Consider the following 21,516-nt stretch of genomic DNA (forward strand, 5'->3'; position numbering starts at 1 on the left):
CTGGTAATGCAAGGGAGACGAGCTTTTGTGATATTAAATTCTACACGGTTCCCCCTTGAGGGGAAACTTCAGTCAGAAAACCCTCTTACCAGAAACTTTCGCATTACAATTCACTCTGGACCAGAGCTTGACAAAGGTTTCTTTTCTCCTTCTTCTAGGCAAATGCTTTCACAGGTACACAGACCAGTAAATCAGTTTTCTGCTCTATTAATACACACGGGCTGCATTCTTCGGTGTAGCTGCCAAGCTGTTCATGAAAGAGCCGAAAAGCATTAGCTGAACCTATCGGGTTCCCTACAAGCTGAGTAGGCTGTAACTCCACGGCTTGAAGTGTGGCTTCACCTCCATGAAATCAGGACCTGAAACATCAAGAAAAGACAGAAACAGCAGCAGCGTCCCCCAAAGGGGGAGTAACTCATGGAGAGGGAGAGAAATATGTATATACTATAACATAATTAAGAATCATAGTTCATTGTATACGCTTTCCCTCACCACTTGGAAGTTCTCCAAGTACACCGAACCCATTCATTTACAAAACAAATGACCCAGGGTTGTTAGCAAGTCCCGCAGAATTGTTTAATTTCCATCCAGCAGGTGATCTACTGCAGATTTAGCTGCTGCAAGGTGTCCTCATTCAAGAGGCTGCAGCGTTATGTGCAGCGTTATTGTCTGAAGTTTTATTTCTAACCACATTTGGACTTGTATTTTGTTTGCGGCGTAAAGGCAACAGAACATTTTCTACCACTACTATTGTTAGCAGTGCTTTAATCATGATACTTTGAAACCTAAACCTGACTTTGAACAGTTCACAAAAGGTCACCCTCAGAAATCTCACGGAAAGTTGGCACCTGTGCAGCCCTTTACATACATTTATACAGGGCAGAGGGGGTTTAATTGAATGAGAAGCACATCATTCAACATTCAGTCACAAGGTCTGAGAAAAGCAAGTGAGCTGTACCATGTATAATGCATTAGCTAATTAAAATGAATTTCCCAGCACCTTTGAAGAGAAGAGCAGAGATCCTCAGCTCTCGTGCTCTGCAGAGTGCAGTGCACTGGGGGATGAGAGAAGACGAGTCAAGGCACAGAGATCATCCAGCAATCGGCGCTCCTAATGGGCTCTTAGATTTCTCCCTGGGAACAGCCTGAAAAGAAGCCGTTTTTGGGTAACCACACTTTCCTCAACACTTGGAAAGAATCTTCTCAAGATTTTCTAAAATTGCAACTTTTCACTTTCCTCAGACTGCACTAACTTGACATTGAGGGGGAGTTGACATCGCCTGGTTATGTTGGGCTACGGTGACCCGTGGTGCTTCAGGCAGGCAGGATTTCTGTCTGCCTTAACTGCTTTTCAGTCCGACCAGTCAGTCATTCATGCTAATTGAAAAACAGAAATTAAAAACACTTGCCCTTTTTGATCCCTGGTTTCCCCCTTGGTACCAGACACACTGTTGCTTCACGATTATATATACATGCATATATATACACATATGTATATATATATATAATATATATATAATATATATATATACATGTATGTATAAATATACATATAAATATACATAATATAATAATATAATATAATATAATAATATACATATAAATTTTTGCCCTTTATGATCAGCTCTGGGACAACCACTTGTTCCAAAGTTGATGAATCTTTCAGCAGCTCAAACCAATTATCGTAACACCTCTTCCTACCATTTTGTGCCAATTTAGTCTTTTTAAAAAGTCCAACCTATAACCTCTCCAGTTAGCATCTGACAAGGAACAGCAGCAGCAATTTCTAGAAAAGCAGCAGGGACTTTACAAGCAACTCTGCTCTAAAATCCTTTCATTACACACTGAAGTAGAATTTTTGCTGCCAATGCCCTGGTTTTAAAATAAGAACTAATGGCAGGACGAGAGCCTGGTCATCTGATAATGAGGCAGACAAACAGATCACCGGAGGAACGCTGGTTGGGTGTTGGGAAGATCTTGGATGATTCATTCCTTGCCTCCAGCCATCAGTCCAGCTTTGGTCCCTTCCGCTTTATGCCACATATCAGACAAACGACAGCAATGAAGAAGTCAATTTTGTAACAAAATTTATTTTTGCTCTGTGGATACAAATCCCAAACATCAACAAACAAATTCCAGTGGAAAAATACCAGTCATTAACAATGAAAACTTTTATTATTATTTAATAAATAGAACTTTGGCATTCAAAATTCTAGCTGTAAACCCTACTTTAAAAAAAAATTACAAAAAGAGGCAAGAACAACAAGCCTAAAGCTGAGCCAGCCAGTGGCTCCTTTACTTTTTACAATGAACACATTTGGATTAAGTCATGACAACTCTATTTACATATGAGGTATTCTGAGCGGTTCAAAAATTGAACCCAATTTACAAGACTACCAGTCTGCAGAGACTGATCCAGTACATATGTCAGCTGTGCTTTTAAAAGATAGCTCCAGACACTCCTCCCCACTGAACTAATGATAGACTGTAATTAATATATACAAAATAAACACATTAGGGTTTGAGTTTCCTGCTCACACTTCAAGAAAGCTGCATACTACAACCAGCCTAACATTCAAAGTGTACACCTAGTACCTATTTCGAGTACTTATGCTTCTAGATATTATGCAAGAGTTCTTACTAAAGAAGTCTAGAAACAAAATATAGGCAGGTAAGAGGAAAACAAGGTGCAGTCATCAGCATTCTAACGAGTTATCTGAAGTTCAAAGGGAATACACACATCAGGCAAAAAAGGCACAAAGGTATGCAGCTGTGGAATTAATATTGCTAACAAGCTACTGGAATAAAATCATCCCTTTCGGTACTAACCACTGACTTGTTTGCAGCCTATGAATGCAGATTAATTCTGAAGATCTTTCCCCACTCCTGACAGGACTCATTACACCAGCAGGAAGAGCCCAATTCCACCTGCAATCCCACCTACATAACCAGCAGCAACAGGGACAAAAACTCAGCCCATGCTGACAGGCTGCAGCGTGCCACTGCTACCAGTGCTAGGGCAACAGGTCGTGGAGGAAGGGATTTTCTTTCTTTCTTTCTTTCCTTCCTTCCTCGTGCTCTTACCCTGCAAGAAAAATATCTGCAACAACAGGCAGGTAGCGAGGGCAAAGGAAGGAAAGAAACCTTTTGAAGCAAAAAGGACAAAATTTCAGCTCTTGCCATTATTTCAGAGCCACTGGCAGTCTCAAATGTTGAAGTCTGAGTGGGTGGTGACAGCAATCTCAGCAACTTCACAGAACTATCGCACTATAAAGCTACACAGCGGAGGCTAGGAACCTAAATCACGTATACACAATCGAGCTGCATTACTTCTATATAGTAAATACATAGCATCATCTATCGCTTGTCCCAAGACTTTTCCGTCTTTTTCAAAATACATTCTTGAATACAGTAGTTACTGTAAATATCTTCTAAAAGGACTGTATAAATTCCATCTGAAACTATACAAAAAAGCCACTGTACAAATTTGCTAGCAGACAGACCGGTACAGTATTCATTCATTAGCAGTTGGTTTTCAGCCCTTGAGATTGTCTACCAGCTACAGCCAAAAGTTGTCATGACTAAATCTAAGCGATTCCAACGTTAACATTCGTTAATCAACTGCGTATTAAATATGCTGAATGAGACCACACACACTACATTTTAACCAATTAAACTGTCATGCATATCGTAGACAAAGCTTATTCCATTTAGAGGCATCTGTAAACTGATGCATATATAGTAATTGCTACTCCTACAACAGGCCAAATTTTAAGAAATCAAAGCAAAATACTGTATCACTCTAGATATTCAGTCGGTAGCCTGTATCTTTGGCTCAAACATCCATCATTTACCTCCCTACTTGAATCTGACTGAGACAGGTAAAACTCAGTTGTGATGTTGTTGTTTGTTTGTTTTATATCAAGTGCTTTAAAGTTAACATAAATATTACAGGTTTCCCTAAAAACATATTAAAATGCAAGATTACAGCATTGCAATCCAGGTATTACAAATAAAATGGAACCTCCTTCCTGAGGGACTTTCAACTAATACTTACAGAGCAGAAAAGCTCCTCAAGTGCTTTGAAAATACGAACTTACTGATCTCAAATCTGCTGCACAGTATCACTACGTAACAGCTGGGACAGTGGAGCCACACCAGTCAAGTGACCAGCTTAACAGGACACAGTGACTCAAAAAACCTCCTGTTTCTAATTACCCTACTAAACTTGCTTCTTATTTCCACAAAATTGAGAAAAATGTGTTGCATGGTAATTTTTGCAGGTACATTTCCATCTAAAGAAATAATAACGTGCTACTTAGGTATTTAGTCTCTCCCTGATACTTCTGGTTTATTAACTGAAATCCTGTTGTTGAGTTTATGATACCAGAGAGTAGCCATAGACCGGGGACTGTTCCTTCACTGCAGGGCCCAAACCAATAAACTATGTGAAGGGAACTAAGCCAAGGCCCTTGTCACAGAAGCCCATACTGTCAGAGGCACGGGTAACTGAGCAAGCCAATTTGTGCAAAGCTCCTTGTTTTCAGTTTTGCACTAGTATAAAAGTACACCTTCAAAACTATAGAAAGAGCAGCGTATAGAAACATAAAATAAAATTGCCTCCTTTCTTTTTTCTTACCTGAAAGTAAAAGACACTACGCAATTTCACTGGAGATTTCACCTAGACAACGTTTCAGTACTGACAGGAGCTGGACCAGTCAGAGCAATCTATCTGAAAATGCCACATAGCAATAATACGAATTGTAACGCGATTTTTCACAGATTAGTTCACGTGTAGGTTCATGATAGAGAAAAAACATCAAATAAATAAGTCCGTATAGTTTAAAAAAATAAAAAGGAAATCACTAAATTATAAAAACATTAACGCTGTAACAATGAACAAAAAGCAAAATATCACCAAGTTAAAATTAGTTAACTGCAGGCTATGTTGCTATAACCATCTTTTTCTATTAACATAGATATCATCAGAAAACTGAAGATATTGACCCTTTTGCTATAAAAATGTTACCTTAGGATTTGCTTTGCTCTAACCGCTATGTTTTCTAAGCGATTTCTGCTGTTATCTACACTACAGGTCAGCACACTGTGACCTGTGCCGTAGTCACTTGAAACTTTCTTTTAATATCACAACTATGACTGATGCTCATCTATTTTTTAAATAATGGGATTTGAGAGTGGTTTTGCTCCTTACGAGTTCTTGTTTCCTTCAGTTAAATAGTATTTTACATCATGCACTACTGTTCAGCTACCTTTCAGCAATGTTCCAGGAAATTGGACGTGTTAGTATTTCATCTGTCCCACAGCAGTGAAATAGCACTGCCAAGTGACACTCACTGAATAAACTATGGAACATGATCTTTTTTTTTTTTTTTTTCTTTTTGAAGTGTAATCTCTTCCTACGGAAAGGGAGAAATCAAGAATTACCAAACGACGTGGAAAATTTTGCAGCCCTCAGATAACACAGGATTTAATACTGGTAAAGGGAAATATTCTGTTCTGAGCCCTGACTTTGACAAGTGCCAAACACTCACTTTGTAGCTGCAGCAGAAAATGGTTGAAGTTGTTTACAACCTTGTCGGAGGTCTTTAGGGACACAGATACAGACCAGCCACATTTTGAAATGGAGATGGCAGAAAGAAAAGGTAAGTGTGGTATGAACACTACAATACAGTCTATTCTTTTTTTCAGACAGCCACGTACTATATACTACAGTTTCCTGCCTCCCAGCTTCTTGGGTTTGTTACAGACTCCATGCTATTGGAACTTCTCAAGGTAACGTGATAGTGCTTAAAACAATTTGATAGTGGTAAATTTTACGGACTTCAGGTGCGTAGAGGAGTTGAAACTTGATTTTCTTCCACTGTTTGGAAAACAAGGCAGACATACATTACTAAAACCAATGTATTTCCTGTATCAAATTCTTTAGGCAACTTGAAGAGCGGTTAATGCTTGTAGCATTCTAAGACAGCTCTGATTACAATTCCTACAGTGAAATGAAGTTGCAGAACCCCCGTCTTCACCACATACAGCTACAGGTCTCCCTTGACCCTGTGCGCTGATTTCAGAGTACATGTAATACCATTCAGACCCTTGAAGGAGGGAAGGACTGAGAGTAGCAGCAGCACGGCTGTTCTGATGCTCTGATTCCAGAAACTAGTTGAAGCGATAAAACGAGTCCTAATGGAAGAAACAGAGTCCAACCGAAACATTCTTCACAGCTTGTTCCTACATTCAGTAGTTTGGAGAAAAGATTTCTTGTAGTTTGTACCACTCTATTTCAACCGTGACTCTCCCCATCTCACCCGACTCCCGAGATTAAATACGCACGATCCTCACAGAGATGCGTGTGCAGCGCTATTTGCAATCTTCCAATATGGCTCCTGAATAGAAATGCAAAGACCTGTGACACAGCAGCATTTAATAAGTCATTTGCTACCAGATGAAATGTTGTCATTGAGTAATACAATTGTCCCCCATGTCCTGAGCATAACGGTCTGACATTATAGTTCTTAACTCATCGATATCCTTTCGTAACTGACAAACGTCCGACAGCTTCTTCGAAAGAGTCTCTGTGCTGTGGTAATTTTCGTTCTCTTCAGCTGAACAGCTCAGTGCTACAAAAAGCAAAAGCCAAGGTTAAAGCTCTAACAGCTGTGCTCTGCATACTTAAACCGATCAGCCCCTCTCAAAATAAAGGGGAGGTCACTTTAATTAACTCAAATCACGCTTCACTATGATGCAAGGCAACAAAACGAGGTACGGTGTGAACTTGAAGACAGTTGAGAGCCCACCCCTGCTTCGCTGAAAGACATGCTTTTCTGATTGCACCAAGATCCAGGCTTGGTAAAGTCTAATGGCTCTCAACAACAGCAAAAAACAAACAAACAAACAAACAAAAAATGGACAGAACAACCATTTGGAAGTTCCTAGACACTCAGAGAAGAGGGGCAGGAGGGCTTGGGAAATGAGGCCAGGTAAGACTACAAGGTGGTAGTACAGATATGTTGCACTATTCACCCTGCTGGCTGATGGCAGTCTCATGGACCTGGAGACTTGGTATATGCTGCCCTGCCCAGAATTTCAGAGATTTCCAGTGCAGATGAAGCTATGTGGCATGTACAGGATGCTGTACTTCTACATCTCTACCTTGGTGAAGGTCCAGTTCAGCAACTGGTCTATCTAATTCTAAATAACACTCAGAAAGCAATTGTATATGATATATGCAAGTAAAAAAAAAAAAAAAAGATCTTGTTAAGAGGGAAAACAGCACAAACTCACTACACTGCAGGTTTGCCTGACTGGCTTTAGGATGTGGTTTCCACTTCCTGGATAACAGCTTAGGAGGTAGAGAAGACAGGACGTGCAACTAGCATTTCAGACGATAGAGCTGCCAGGCACTCAGACTTACACACACAAACACCCACCGCCTCCCCCCAAAGATTGATACTCTTCTATGTCCAAACCATGAATAAGCACTGGAACGAGATCACTTACATCTGATTCCTAGCAGTAAGGAAAGGTTAGGCTCCTTGCCCTGAGCTCTGTGGGTGAGAATACTGCACAGAGCTTTCAAGTCAAACAAGCAATGGGACATCTCCTTGAACAGCTGGTCTGCTACAGGCATCTTCTCAGATACTGGCTGCCGGGACTGCTCCACCTGCCGGATCTGCTCCTTCAGAGAGGCGTTCTCTTCCATCAGTCTTTGGTTCTTTGTGGAAAGTTAAAAGGAAAATAAGGGGCAAATTAGTCTGCAGCATGCAGCGTAGCAGGAAGTTTCCTGTTTCAAACCACAAACAATATTAACTAAAACCAGTTCCATACACAGAAAAAGAGTTTTGTACCCCTCCAAAGAATGGTAGATAGACAGCTTCTACACAGCTCTCTCTTCCATGTTACCATTGCTCAGTGGCCTTCACACGTAAAACTTTCACTTCTTGAGGTAGGGATGGCATCTATCATATTTCAGCACAGCATCAAACACAGTGAAGTACGTATTAAGCTCCTAAAGCCCTACCACATGGTATCATAATGGTTTTTTAAGTTTGTTCTTAGTGGGTGTAGTGATGGATTGGGTTTTTAGAGTTTTTACTTACTTCAGAGAAAGTTTTATTCAACTGCTCTATATTCCTTTCTTTTTCTTCAAGCTCATTTGCCATCTTCTGAACTGTGCGCTTTTCTTGCGAAAGCTTCTCTTGCATAGACTAAATTGAATGAAAGCACAAATAATGATTTTACATTTTCATACTGCAGGTTAGCACCGACAAAAAAGCGTGTCCTCAATAATTCTGTACGTTTGTTACTCATTACTTTTGGATTACACCTTTGTGTTTTTTTTTAATTTTCTACCAAGTTCCACCTCATGATGTTCAACTGGACCCCAAGAGCTCTCAGGAGCTTAGTTGTTCCAAATACTAGTGAAAGCCTTTAGATAAGCAGTATGTGTTTATAAACAAGAAGACTGTACGCATGCAAAATATCACTCCAACATGGGATCCATGAAGTCTAAAATAACCATGTCATCTTGTTTTTTGTATCCAAATTATTTCACTTGAGATAAGCAGCAGATTAATGACAACTGAACTTACTCGTGTACTTGCCAAGTTACTTGAAGACTTTTTTTGGCCTCTATTTTCCAGGAAAACCATGGCAGGAGTTGCCACAACCTTTCAGAACACTGAATTTACTTCTCGAATCTGCTATATAGCTGAGAAAAAAGGCTTTGATAGCTGATACAGAGTGCCAACCTCTTTAAAACCAGTCATACGCAGGATAAATCAGAAAAGCACACTACAATTTTAGGTGCTGAAGTAACAACTACTGCAGGCAAAAAAAAAAAAAAAAAAAAAAGCAACTTTTTTGTGGTTTACAGGGTCATTTTTAATGGATACAATAGTATCAGCAAAAAGTCTCTAGGATGCTGCTATATTTATGAACTGGAACTTTCCAGGTTTGATTTCCAGATGAGTCACAAGCAGCAGTAAGCCAACAACCCCTGCACAAGGAATCAGCTGCTGTCAGTTCCCCAGTTTTCACCTACAGAGCTGAAACTGATGATCAGGAGATATTTCTAAAGCAGATTTTTTTTTTTTTCTGATGAATTCAGCATGACCACAGTTACCTTAGATGTCAAAAGCACACACATTCACTCCACTATCTGGCTTTCAGACCTGGAGGCGTGTCTTTCAAAGTCATCTGGCAAAATTCAGAAAAGGGAATATTCCAACCAGCTTATGTGAACACTAATAGCAATGCATACTAATTACATAAACTCCTGATGCTTTGGAACAAAGAGATCTTTTCAGCTGTCACAAGGAGAAATCCTCTTTTGTCGTTGATGGTATTACTTACATATCTGATGCTGTGCTACCACAGAGCACAGTGTCTTCCCCATCCCTAGCTCGTCACATTAATATGTAAAACCCGTTGGCCGATTTCAATTATAAGATGTAAATCCAATCCCATCATGCTCAAAGTACAGCTGGAGCACTAGTGACAACAGTGCATGCTTTGGCACCATTTTGATTGTAACCTTCCACAGAGTGGAACCAGAGACCGTGATGGGAGGAGGAGAAGGAACGTTTCATGAACCAATGGATCTCAACTTACAGAATGACACTGCCTGAGAAGAATGTTTTCTCTTGAATTTCTGTAGTTAAAATTCTAAAGATTCATCTTCCAAGGCAGGGAACTCTCTTAAACGGAATTCTACGTGGTGGCTTAAATGAAATACTACAGGAAGATCAAAGTCACTCTTCAGTAAGAGATAAGTTCAAATTGCTGCGCTATGACTCTGTAACTTTATTCAAAGATAGAAAAGAAATCAAGCTCCCCACCTGAAATAACACAGCAACTTGTATCTAACTGTGTTGGTTTTGGGGTCTCAGTAAGGCGATTAAGCTTTGGGAAGAAAACCAAACTTACCCTTCCACGAACTACTCCTAAATGGTATGCAGAATGGAAATTTCATGGACCTGATCCCATAGATTGTAACGCATTGGAGACCATCTCTATATGTGGACCTGCCCTATACCACAGAGTGGAGGAGAAGCCATTTAACTTGACCTGCCAGCTGTAAGGACGCTGCTGACAAGGAGGCATGCAGCAGTGAGGAGCAAGGCAGGGCCAGCAGGGAGTGGTATGCAGCCCCAATGAGGTTTCCTAGCACATTCAGCTCAATGTTGCACAAGCACTGAGGAAAAGCCAGCACTTTGTCTCACCTTTTTCAAAAATGCAAAACAATGGTGCTAAAATTTACACATTTAATGTGGACTAAAAAAAAAAAAACACCTTTATTTTCATCTAAGTAATAAGACTCATTAGGCAGAAACCCAGAAATGACTACTTGTTTTTAAAGCATTTTCACACATTTGATGTGCCTGCGTTCACTCACACCATGCCCCTAGCACGGAAGTGCTGAAATGGTGTGCGTCCTAAAGATAAGCTCTGCTAGAAAGCGCAGCTTCATGCTGCAGAGGAAGGGGAAGAAGAAAAAAGGCCCTGCTCCACGTCGAAGGAAACACTCCGGGCCGGGAGAGAGCAGGAAATAGCTCTGCTTGATGTATTTCCTTTGCTGTGCTTGAAGATGAGCGTAACCTGCAGTGGGTTTGAACAGTCCTCTTTCATCTGCTTTAAACACCATCTACTGAAAAAAACAGCCACGTTCGGTCAGACTGAAGGACCATCGAGCTCTGTCTTGATATCTGATAGTCTCTGATGCATTTCTATTCATGAGCAAGTTCAGGAACACCCTGAGCCAACTAGGATACATGCTCTAGTAGTGCCACTTACACGTTTCACATCTGTGTCAACGACACACATTAAAGGTTCGACCACGCAGCCTTCCTTAGGGTGGGTACATGGTGGGGAAGGGGTGCTCAGAAATAAGACCTTCCCCAGAGCTTCACCTGTCACTAACCTTGCACGACTCTGTAGCTCATCCTGACTTTTCCCTTTGGCTTTCCAAAGTTACCATTGGGTGGCATTACTCCCAGCCCTGGCACAGGTTGGGTTATTATGACTGACAGGATTGGCAGATGTACTTGGAGTAACACACGCACCATACAAGCAGATTTCTATCTGTTTTGTACAAAAAAAATGCTATTTTTGCAATATCTAAATTAATCATCCAACTTTTTGCTGTTGTTGTTTTTTTTTTTTTTAAAAAAGCCACTCTCATCAGTAATTTTTGCCTTTTGGAAGATGTGCTTTATATTCAGCATGACATCTTGTCATGACCAACCATAATTTTAAGCCCTGATGCTCAGGAGAACAAATCAACCAAGCCAAACCACACGAAGAAGATCAAAATCACTCCGTCATGATTATGAGCAAATAGAAACTAGTACTGCTCGATACACTTATCTGAAGCAGAATTTCCTTGGTTTTGGATTGCAAGTTAATAACAGCGAACTGAAAGACGTTCTCAAGCACAGCCTTACAATGAGGCAGAAGACAGGGAGTAAAGTAAGATCTCAGCTGAAGATAAATGATGTCTCCCTGCTGATAGCAGATGTCAATTTCTCATGAGCTAGTTTTCAATGTTTCCCAGGGAATAAATGAGGACAGCAAGGAGGATCAAGGATATAATGAAACTGCTGTAGTCCTACATGCAACTTGAGGGCTAACACCACTTTCAAATCTTATTTTCTGACCATATACAGAATACCTCAAAATGGGAAAGAGAAAGTCCTGGAGAACAGAACACTCTCCCGTTCACAGTCTGCCACAACCACTCAGCATTTCCCAGCCTCAGCTCCCTAAAGCCATTTCAGACTAAGCCATCTGTACAAATGTGCACAAAAATCACTAATGTTTTTAAAATCTCAAGACAAAGGTCATAACAAGAAAAAGACCAGAAAATTTTGGAAAAATGAAAAGATTTAGGGTGGTGAAAACACACGTAGGCAAGTTGTGTTTATCAGAACAAAAAAAACCTGAACTATGGAGAGGGACAGAGAAGCTGAGAATGGTTATGGAGTCCAGTTTGTGACTTTTATTCTTGAATTATTCTTGAATTATGAAAGACACGAAAGAGCTTTATTCGCCATGTCATAATTTTAATAGACAGCAGGCTGCTCTGTGAAAACATCCATTTGATAAATTTTGTCTGCTTCAAACCTGGGAGAGGCTAAATGATTGGGTTTGCTTTTCAGTTAACAGATACACGCAACTCAAATGCCCCCCTACTGCTTCTCTACAGATGTATTTAATACACTCTGGTTTAATTAAGCAAAAATATGGTTGTCAACAGACACCAGGCCTGCTTTTTCATCTGCATAGTTCAAAAAGGGAGCAATTTCATAGGGGAAGACAATTTACTTTTAACAGCCATAAATCAGCAAACCTGGCTCCAGCGTGCAAAGTGCAAGTAAGAAAGCATGTTCTCCTACCCAGCGTTACACGAGCAGTTCTGTATCTTTGCTATTTGGACTCTAGCTCCACAGAGAAGCTCTGCTTCAGAAGGAGCAGGCGTTCAGCTGACTGTTTACTACCATTTTGTTGCTCTCCAAGCATAAAGTACACTGAGCCACAGCAGAAGTACCCTCTTTATCCTCAAGGGAAAACCTTGATACTTCATTTTTGCTGCAGGGCATGGAAAGAGGAAATGTGGAGACAAATGCCAAACTGGAAGAAGAACACAGAATTTATTGAATTTGGCTTAAAATTTTAATGAAAACAGATTTTTTTTGTCCATTTTTTTCTCTAGAGCAAGTCACACCTTCTTCCTTATAACCTGTATAATGTTTCCTTTTCTCCACAACAAACACTGGTCACTAAGTACCTTTCAAGGACCAAGAGCCTGATGTGTTAATCTGATCCACGGTGCTGCCACTGACTCCTAGTAACCTCTGCTGTCTTGAAAGACCCTTGGCTCTAAGCTGGGTGCCCAAGATCCACCAAGAAAATTAAGATACCTAAGTGAGTGACATCTAGGAAACCATCTGAAGAGGGACCTGCTTCAGCTCCGCAATGTGAAGGTCTATGGTTTAGAAAGGCACCTGCCTTGCTAAGGATCTCAGCAGTGGATATCCTAACCAATGCCACTTTTTATACCTCGGATTAGCATCTGAACCCCAAAGTTTGAGGGGAGGCTTCACTGTTACTTACAAAGGCAGTTCTCAAGACTTGCAAAAGGCAGTTTTGATACAACATCTACTAAGCCTGGATAAGCTGGATAAGGATGCTATATAGCAACAGTTTTCTACTTAATAACAAATAGCTGCAAAGTGTTAAACCATAGAAACTTCCCTAATGAATACATTATAAGACTGCAAGAGAATGCAGGTCAACTACAGACCATAAGATTACATTCTTGGCATTTCTACCTTTGCCTCCTATTTTGGAAGGTAAAAGAAGAAAATTTAATTTTAATCATGTCATCTTTATGAGCTAAAAATGGACAGAATAAAAAACAGAATATACATTGTTCCTTACCTGCATGTCTAAAATCAGTCCAGCTATCTGTTTTTGTTGATTGTCTATGACCTAGAATATAAAATTGAATAATTTAAAAGGCTTGAATCTCTTCAGCTTGTTTAAAAAAAAAAATCAACTTATGGGAGATAGCCATACATTTTACACAGAATCTTTGAAAATGTAGATGACAAGAAATAGCTAACTCTCACACAACTGGAAACAAATGCAAAATAATTCCCTCAAACAGAAACAGGTATTGAAGAGAAAACTGTTTTAGCTAGAGATGTATTATTATTTTATCTTTAGTGAGATACTGATTTCTGAAGTTAAAAAACAAACAAACAAACAAACAAATACAGGATTCAAGGTTAAAGATGACACAAAAAGATAAAAGATAATTTGCAGGCTAACCTTACTGGCTTTCTCATTCTTTTCTCTGAGACATTCATTCTCACTCTGAAGCTGTTTTGTGTCCAACATGGGAAGGCGAATACCATCTTCCAGGCATTTTTCTACTTTCTGCTGCAAGCTGTCATTCAACATGAAAGAAAAAATGAGTGTACTGACAGAAACCAAAAGGGCTGTGTGTTCTGGCAAAAAAAAATTAGGAAGTTGCACCATCTTCCAACCAAAACTGTGAAACTGTATCTGGCAGAATCCAGCCTAATGAATGAGCAAACCAACAGTGGATGAATGATGTAAAAATCCTAAACTACTGAAATTACTGTGGCGCTGGCTTGAACTGACTCATGTGGGAATGGTTTAATGTGCCAGATTCTGAGCTGCATCTTCCCCAAGGCACAGCTCCAGCAGGACAGCGTAGTGAGAGGGCAGAGAGGCACAAGGAACGCCTTTGTGGTACACACAGCTGCTCTGTGCTGCTGTGGGAGGTGAAGCCACCACCAACATCTGTCAGAGCAGTTTTTGAGCTTCTCCAAATTACGAGAGCCTTAAAATCTGGCTCTCCCACTGGGGTATGTATGACTCTAAGCAGAGTCCAGAACCACAGGCTGCTCTGAGTACTGGTGGCCCATCCTCCATGCCTGGCTTGTCAGGGAGGTCATGAAGCCACTTCCACTTCTGCCAGCTGCTCCCATACGAGGGCATGACCTTCAGGCCCTCTGCAGCTCAGCTCAAGCTCCTAGGTGTAGCTGGAGCTTTTGCCTGCTCACCTTCACTCAGAAAGAAAATACATTTTAATAGTGTTCATCTTGCTGTCTAATTTAGAAACCGGGACCACTTCAGCTATGTGTAGGCTTTCAGAAAAGACAAAATGATCCCCCTCTAGAGTATGAGGGCACGAAGAAAAAAGGCCTTTCATTGGTAAGATGGAAACAATGTGACAACAATTCAGCTGGCAAGGTGTCCCAACCGGCTTGCCTTTCATCATGGAAACACTTTCAGACTGCTGTGGCATGCATGTTTACGCAATGGCTGGACACTGAACTGCAGTGACATCCCCATAAATTATTAACAGTGATTCTCCCTGCCCCTTTTTGTTTGTTTATTATTAAATAAGGATTTAATTATCTCCCCTGATCAATATCCCAGTGCCTCATCTGGAATCTTCTCACAGCTATCTGTCCCACTGCTGTTTTCTTATGGTCACGCAAGTTCAATGACAGCAGATGAGCTGCAGCTAAATATCCCCATGAATATCCCCCAGCCTTGATGAAAAGGTGAGAAACAGCTCATTTAAATCTGTGACCCTTCCCTGATATACCCTCAGCCAATATGCAGGGAGCTTTCCCACAGCTCGTGACAGGATTAGTTACTGGGTAGCAGTGCTGACAGCCTCTATCCAGAGCTCCTTTGCTGCACGTTTACTCTGTCCTCTGCCCGGCAGCACTCTGCTGCCATTGAGGTGTTGTCGAACATCTTTAGAAATGACAGTGAAGAATTTCTAGCCAGGGCCTTCTCCTTGACTTGATACAAATCCAATTTTGTTGGATTTTCTCTTGCATTACTCTGTCATTCTGCACGGTAATATATTTGTGCTCTGAGAGGCCACTAGCACTGAACTAGACTGTAAGAGCAAAAACCATCATGTCCTGACATCAGCTGGGAAAGCACACCCGTTTCAGGGCACAGTTCGGGCAGCTGCTCATACCTCTGCACTGTTGTGACCAGCTCTTTTTCCTTCTTCTTCTGACACACCAGTTGCAGTTCTCGCTCTCTGCACTGAGATCGAGCCTCTCCAAGCTTCTTTTCCAACTCGGTCATAGTTTCTTGAAGTTGCTTGTTCTGCTCCTCTAGAATTTGCAGCTAACACAGATTACATTAGTCAGGCACGGTGCCGCATTAGCAGAAGGGCTTGCAGCAGGCCACAGCCTTGTGGTTACCACCTCCTGTATACTCTTAGGCCCACTGCGCTTAGATCTAAGTATGGGAAGCCCTAGTAGCTGCAGTGGTTCCTAATACTAAGCAGATGGGGAAAAAACACACAGTGAAACCGTAAAACCTTTCACAACAGATATTATGGAGCTTGTGGGTATTTTTAAGAAGTAAAGCCAGCGCCTTTCACCTTACCTGCTTAGTCTGACCTTCTATGTCATCCAGCGTTGGCAGGTCAGCCAGGTATTTTTCTAAGGTTTCAATTCGTCGCTGTTTTTCTTTGTTTTGCTCAGACTCTTTCTGGCATTTCTTTTTCAGGCTATTAATATATCGGTCTCTAGTTTTAAGCTAGAAGAAAGTAAGAGTACATGTTTTACAATTGCAATGGAAAATAAACCTGCTTTGGGAGCAGAGGCTGGTCACTCCTCGGGAATTGTGCTCTCAGCTGCACCTGTTGGTTACTGCAGGAAAACAAAACCAAAGAATGATTAATCTCAGCAGCTCAAAGTCCCAGACCTACAAGTGACCTCTAACCACAGCTGCTTCACCTCTGCCTAGAAGGCACCCTTGTCCCTTGTGAACTGAAAACATTACAATTCAATGGCTAAAAAAGTACATAAGGGAGCATGTTCATATCAGAATGAGAATAGGTTGGTTGGAAGGGATCCACAAAGGTCATTGAGTCCAATTGCCTGACCACTTCAGGGCTAACCAAATTTAAAGCATGTTGTTGAGGGCATCATCCAAATGCCTCTTGAACACTGATAGGCTTGGGGCATCAACCATTTTGCTAAGAAGCCTGTTCCAGAACAAAAAATAATGAGGAAATATTTTAGTCCTTCCTCTTCCTTTGGCCTAGGAAAACAACTTGAAACACGGAGCCCTAAGAGCTTAACCCAGTAACAACAACAGCCAAAAACCTGACTTTGATGCTGCCTGACAATTACATCAAACAGCATCAGAACAGAATGGCTGCTTTCCTAAAGCACCTTTTCCACAGGGATCTTCACTGTCTGTGCGTTTGCAAAAGGCTTTTTGTATTGTATCATGTTTGCTTGCATTCCTGGTACTCAGTTGCTTTATTACCTATGTGGAAAAAAAAAAGGGTGGAAAGATGGCAGGAAAAAGAGTATTTTACAGTCAGTATCTCTACTGGTTGAAACAATGTGCAGTAGCTCTGAGATAAATACTTTTCATGGCAGTAAATGCAAAATGTACTTTCACTTTGGTGCTTGAGACATCCACCTTGCTGAGGAATGAACGTGTGACAGTGTCAATGTCAGAGGTCTGGGACGCAGCCTACAGCTTAAGTTGATAGTAACTGAAAAGTTTTTCCAGAAGAAGAGTCTTCTGAATAGGCCAGAAAGTTGAGGACTGCCAAAAATTCAGAAGTCTTTACATGTCCTTGTCTTGCACACATACTCCAGGGAATTTCCTCTCCTGCAACCTCTCTCCTCACAGCTACAGGAAGGCTTTAGGATTCCTCCTGCCCCCTCTACATCCCCAGCATCAGCTCAAGGGCTCTTTCTACCTTTTCTCTCCTGACATGAAAAAAAAATAAATATTTCTTTTAATTCACTCTTGCTCACTCTGCTGAGGAGAAATAAAAGCTGTGCTGTTTTTTTGTTTGTTTCTATTTTATTATTTCCTCCTTAACACACATGATTCATTGAAGCAGGAAGAAAATAGCAAAGTTCTCACCTCCTGGCAATTAAATATTAAAGCAAGCCATAGAAAACGTAAGGCAGAACTACTGCTACTACAGGCGATATCCGTGGTGCCTTAGAGGAGTCCTTCGCAAGTAACCACAGCAGAAGGAGCCAGCAGGGTACAGGTATCTGAACTGAATAATTTCTAGCTCAGCAGTTCACTTTACAGATTAAATGCTTCAGAACTAAAGTGAGTGCTGCAAAATCTGCAGATACCAAGAGGCACACTCGTGCCTGGCAGAAGGAAAGGAGGATCCCAGGCACTGTGGACAACACTGCAGTCTCGACCTGAGCAAGCTCCCTCAGCTTGGAAGCTGCAAGGAGCCACCACGGCTGCTGATCAGCCACAGGAGAGAAGCTTTTTCAGGCTGCTGAAAGTTCAGTGCCAATTGAAATGCTTCCAGTCCCCTCGGTCCCACACCGAGTACGCGTGGAGCCTGGAGAAAACAACCCTTCCTCTCAGGCACCAGCATCATCCACAGCGAGGTGCAAATACTCCCTTTGCTTGGCACGTCTGCAGGTAGCACAGCCAGGCATGATGCCAGCAGTGAGCAAAGGGCACCTCTTACCTCTGCTGGCCCTGCTGTTTCTCAGAAGGAAAGCATCCAGTACATCCACCCTAACATGAGAAGTGACACAAGCACTTCGGACCAAGTGTTCTTCTAGCTCAGTGCCTTGTTTCCAGTGGTGGCCATAAGCAGATGTCTTCAGCAGGGAAAGAAGAAGGAAAACACATTTTCCAGCCCCCAGTTGCTTTTGACTTAGAGGCCCTCCTGAGGCAGTTATGCCTTCTGTGATTTTCTGATGGATGTCTACCTTGTTGCCCTTCTCTGAACCTTCTCCAGTTCAGGCACATCCTGTCTTTGTGATGAGGGAGACCTTCCAGACCTCTCACCACTAATGACTGATGGCCAAGGAAATGGGAGTGTTCCTTTTATTTTCTTTCCTCCCACCTGCACCGGAACAGTCACAGTTTGTCCCTTGTCCCATACTATCGACATACTGTATTGAAATGCTGTATGTTTAAAATGCCAGTAGAGGAAAAGATAATATTATTTGCAACACTGGGTCAGACAGAGAATTAGATACGTATGCCAGCAAACTTAACCTAAACTGTGTGTTTCTTCAGGCATGAACTTAAAAGAAAAGCTCATCTCAACTTTAATTTACTTCAGCTTCCTAGCACTTCCCCACTCTCTGGCCATAGCTGGCTCTGGACTGACAAACCTTATCCTCTCTGATTGGTATAGAAATTGTTTTTTTTGCCCCCTAATGTCTGGCCCCACTAAGCACAGACACCCCAGGCCTCTGGGCTGTGGGTTCACCTCCCTGCGAGCACAGCAGAGGAACTGCAGGGGGCTGTCCCCAGGCTCCACACCCAGCACGCTGCGCAGCCTCCCAGCCTGCTGCAGGACCTCACCACCTCTCTTTCCTCCCCCTGCAGACTTCCCTCAAACTGGAGGACACTGAATGTAAGATTCCAACATATCCTCTCCCTCCTGTTGTTTTTGCTTGTTGAGAGCCTTTTGTTCAGTGCACAGAATGGGTGGGGTGGGTGTCACGGGGTGAGTCAGGCTGCTGGCTGCCAACCATCCAGCTGACACAGGCACTGCTGAGCAGGTCCCCGCCACTGCCACCACTCCCAGCAGCAGTTCTGACAGGGAGGAAGGAGCACAAGCACTAGAAGCACTAAAATAGACAGGAGGAAGCAGGAGAATCCGGCTTCTGCCCTTCCTGAACATTGCCCTTAGTGAAAGGCGTACTGCAGGGTTTATTGGACACAAGAGGACAGAATTTAAGACTAACTATGATTTTTTCCTTTTCTTCCTACCTGTCACTTCGCTGTGCCATACTGCTCCTGCCTCTTGAACCTGCATAAACATAAATCCAAGTCCAGCAGCAAGGCTCAGTGATCAAAGAAAAGGTAACAGTGACAACAGCCCCCAAAATATTACGAACCATTGATCAATGATGCATTCCTGCCTGCAAGAAAGGCAGGCTGGCAGGACATACAAAGCCACCCTGGGTATTGGTTCAGCTTCCAAAGAAACCTCTTGTCGTGACAGTTCCAACAACACAGCTATCTAAGCCCCTTCCTCGTCTCAGACTGAAGTCTATTCTGCATGTTTTAGGAAAGCTGCAGGAGAATCACTTCTGCTGAGTAGGCACCTTCAGTTTGGTAAGTGCATCTCAAAGCAGGAGGCCTGCTTCTACAGGCCATGTTAAAAACAGTGATTTAATTTCCATGCTTTTCCGATGTTTATAAACGACACTTTATTTACGGTAATAAACATTCAACCCAAATAAATTCTTAGTGAAGGGGAGCAGCTTTTCTTCACAGCAAGTTTAACCAGCATATTGTTAAAATAGTCATTACCAGGTTGGAAATATACATTTTGATTGCCTTTTCTTCTGGTTTCACTTCTAGAATGTATTCACTAGAAGTCCACTTATACTACCACTGTTAACTTTTATCATAGATAAAGTTTAGCTTCCTTTGGAAAACAGCTCTGCAGCCCACTTACTAAGTTGCTTACCTGCAAGCAAAACACATGCTCCTGTGACCGTGACAAAAGGAAATTCAGAACAAGAAAGACACTTACTTTTTCTTCCATCTTCTTTTTCTCCTCGCTAGATTTGTTAGAAATTTGTTTTAGAAGTTCTTTGAATTGTAATTCCTTATTCTCGTCTGCTGCAATCTTTCTCTCAAACTCCTCAAGGTGGGAAGCTGATCTTTCTGACACGTGAGGTTGCAGTGATGTGCCCTCATACTGTGGTTGCTTACAAAAAGAAAGAAAATCATATAAATGGACACGCACATACCACTGCATACTTCAGCAGCAGAGCAGAAAACAATCCTGCTTTTTTTTTTTTTCCACTGTCAGGAAGGGTGGGGTTTGATTTTCGAACATTAAAATATGTGCTAACAGCATGTATTCCAGGAATCTGCTGGAGAAAAGAAAAAAAGCTGGACACTTCCATTCACAACAGATGAAAATAAACATTGTGGGACTATTTCTCCCTCAGATTTATGGAAGAGGTATGACTTCCCCTCCCAACCTTCCTCCCCCAAAAACAAAATCCAAAGAAAAAATGTTTCACTGCCACTACACTACCATATTCTCCCCTAAAAAGAAAGCCACTGCATAAAATGGCTGTGAATTTGTTAAAGTAAAATATGCTCTGATCTCACAGACCTTGCTAAATCAGAACATTAGTCAACTAGTTAAACCTCAGAGCTACCACAGCTGAGATAAGAAGGGTGCGGGGCTAGCCTGAGATTACAGCCACACCAGACGGCAGGCCTCCCGCCTTCTGTTGTGTCTATGAAAATCCTCCTCCCTTTTCAGCTCCTGCAGTTCAATATTATTCTACCACTCCCACAGCCCACGGAGAGACAAGCACAAAATGGAAATCAACTGCATGCGGGATCAAAAAGGAGACGCATCCCATTAGTCTTTCAGTTTCAATATTCTTTTAATAACATAAACCCGTATCCTTAAAGAAATTATACAGAGAGCTTTTTAAATAATAGTATTCCTTCTGCAAAGCATTAGAAGAGATTAAAATCTCCATTAAAGGAGATTTTCATTTGTAAATTAATCTTATGGAAGGCAAACAAATCAACCAGAATTCCTAAGAGCCATTATAAATTGTTTGTACTTTATAAATTATGAAAGATGAAAGCATCTGCTGTCTTATTTGAAGTGTAATACGGTACACTAATATATGTACGTTCACATCTCAGTTTCTGCAGTATTTTTTCAAAATCTTAATCTAGACAATTTATTTTTGTACGTATTTTTAAAAAAGAACTTCTGGAAGTACCAACAGCCACATTCTAAGATGTCTGAAAAAGTTCTACCCAAGTTCACACTGAGGTGCTACCTGAATTTCTTGCCTTTCTCAAAAACAGATTCTCACCTGATGCACATCTGTGTTATTGCAGCTTGTGTTATTATTAATGCCACGCTGAAGCATGTTAGCTGAGATCCTTGTACAGTGTTTGTGACAGAAATGATAACGTAATACAAGA

At 41.5% G+C, this 21,516-nt stretch overlaps 1 protein-coding gene across 3 annotated transcripts in view; it reads right to left on the bottom strand.

The window, feature by feature from the left end:
* Positions 1-2,070: 2,070 nt before the first annotated feature.
* Positions 2,071-21,516, bottom strand: part of CEP85L (centrosomal protein 85L) — a 143,487-nt gene continuing 124,041 nt past the window's right edge. For all 3 annotated transcript variants that reach the window (XM_082756349.1, XM_082756348.1, XM_082756350.1), the window contains exons 6-13: positions 20,084-20,260; positions 15,967-16,119; positions 15,548-15,702; positions 13,849-13,966; positions 13,456-13,506; positions 8,115-8,222; positions 7,516-7,729; positions 2,071-6,635 (exon numbers count right to left, since the gene is read on the bottom strand). In XM_082756349.1, the coding sequence (XP_082612475.1) occupies positions 6,472-6,635; positions 7,516-7,729; positions 8,115-8,222; positions 13,456-13,506; positions 13,849-13,966; positions 15,548-15,702; positions 15,967-16,119; positions 20,084-20,260 (1,140 nt within the window). In that variant the 3' untranslated portion in view covers positions 2,071-6,471. The remainder of the gene's footprint in view (positions 6,636-7,515; positions 7,730-8,114; positions 8,223-13,455; positions 13,507-13,848; positions 13,967-15,547; positions 15,703-15,966; positions 16,120-20,083; positions 20,261-21,516) is intronic.

The sequence above is a fragment of the Aythya marila genome (assembly GCF_965140915.1).
Source record: "Aythya marila genome assembly, chromosome: 3".
In the NCBI taxonomy this organism is placed as follows: Eukaryota; Metazoa; Chordata; class Aves; order Anseriformes; family Anatidae; genus Aythya; species Aythya marila.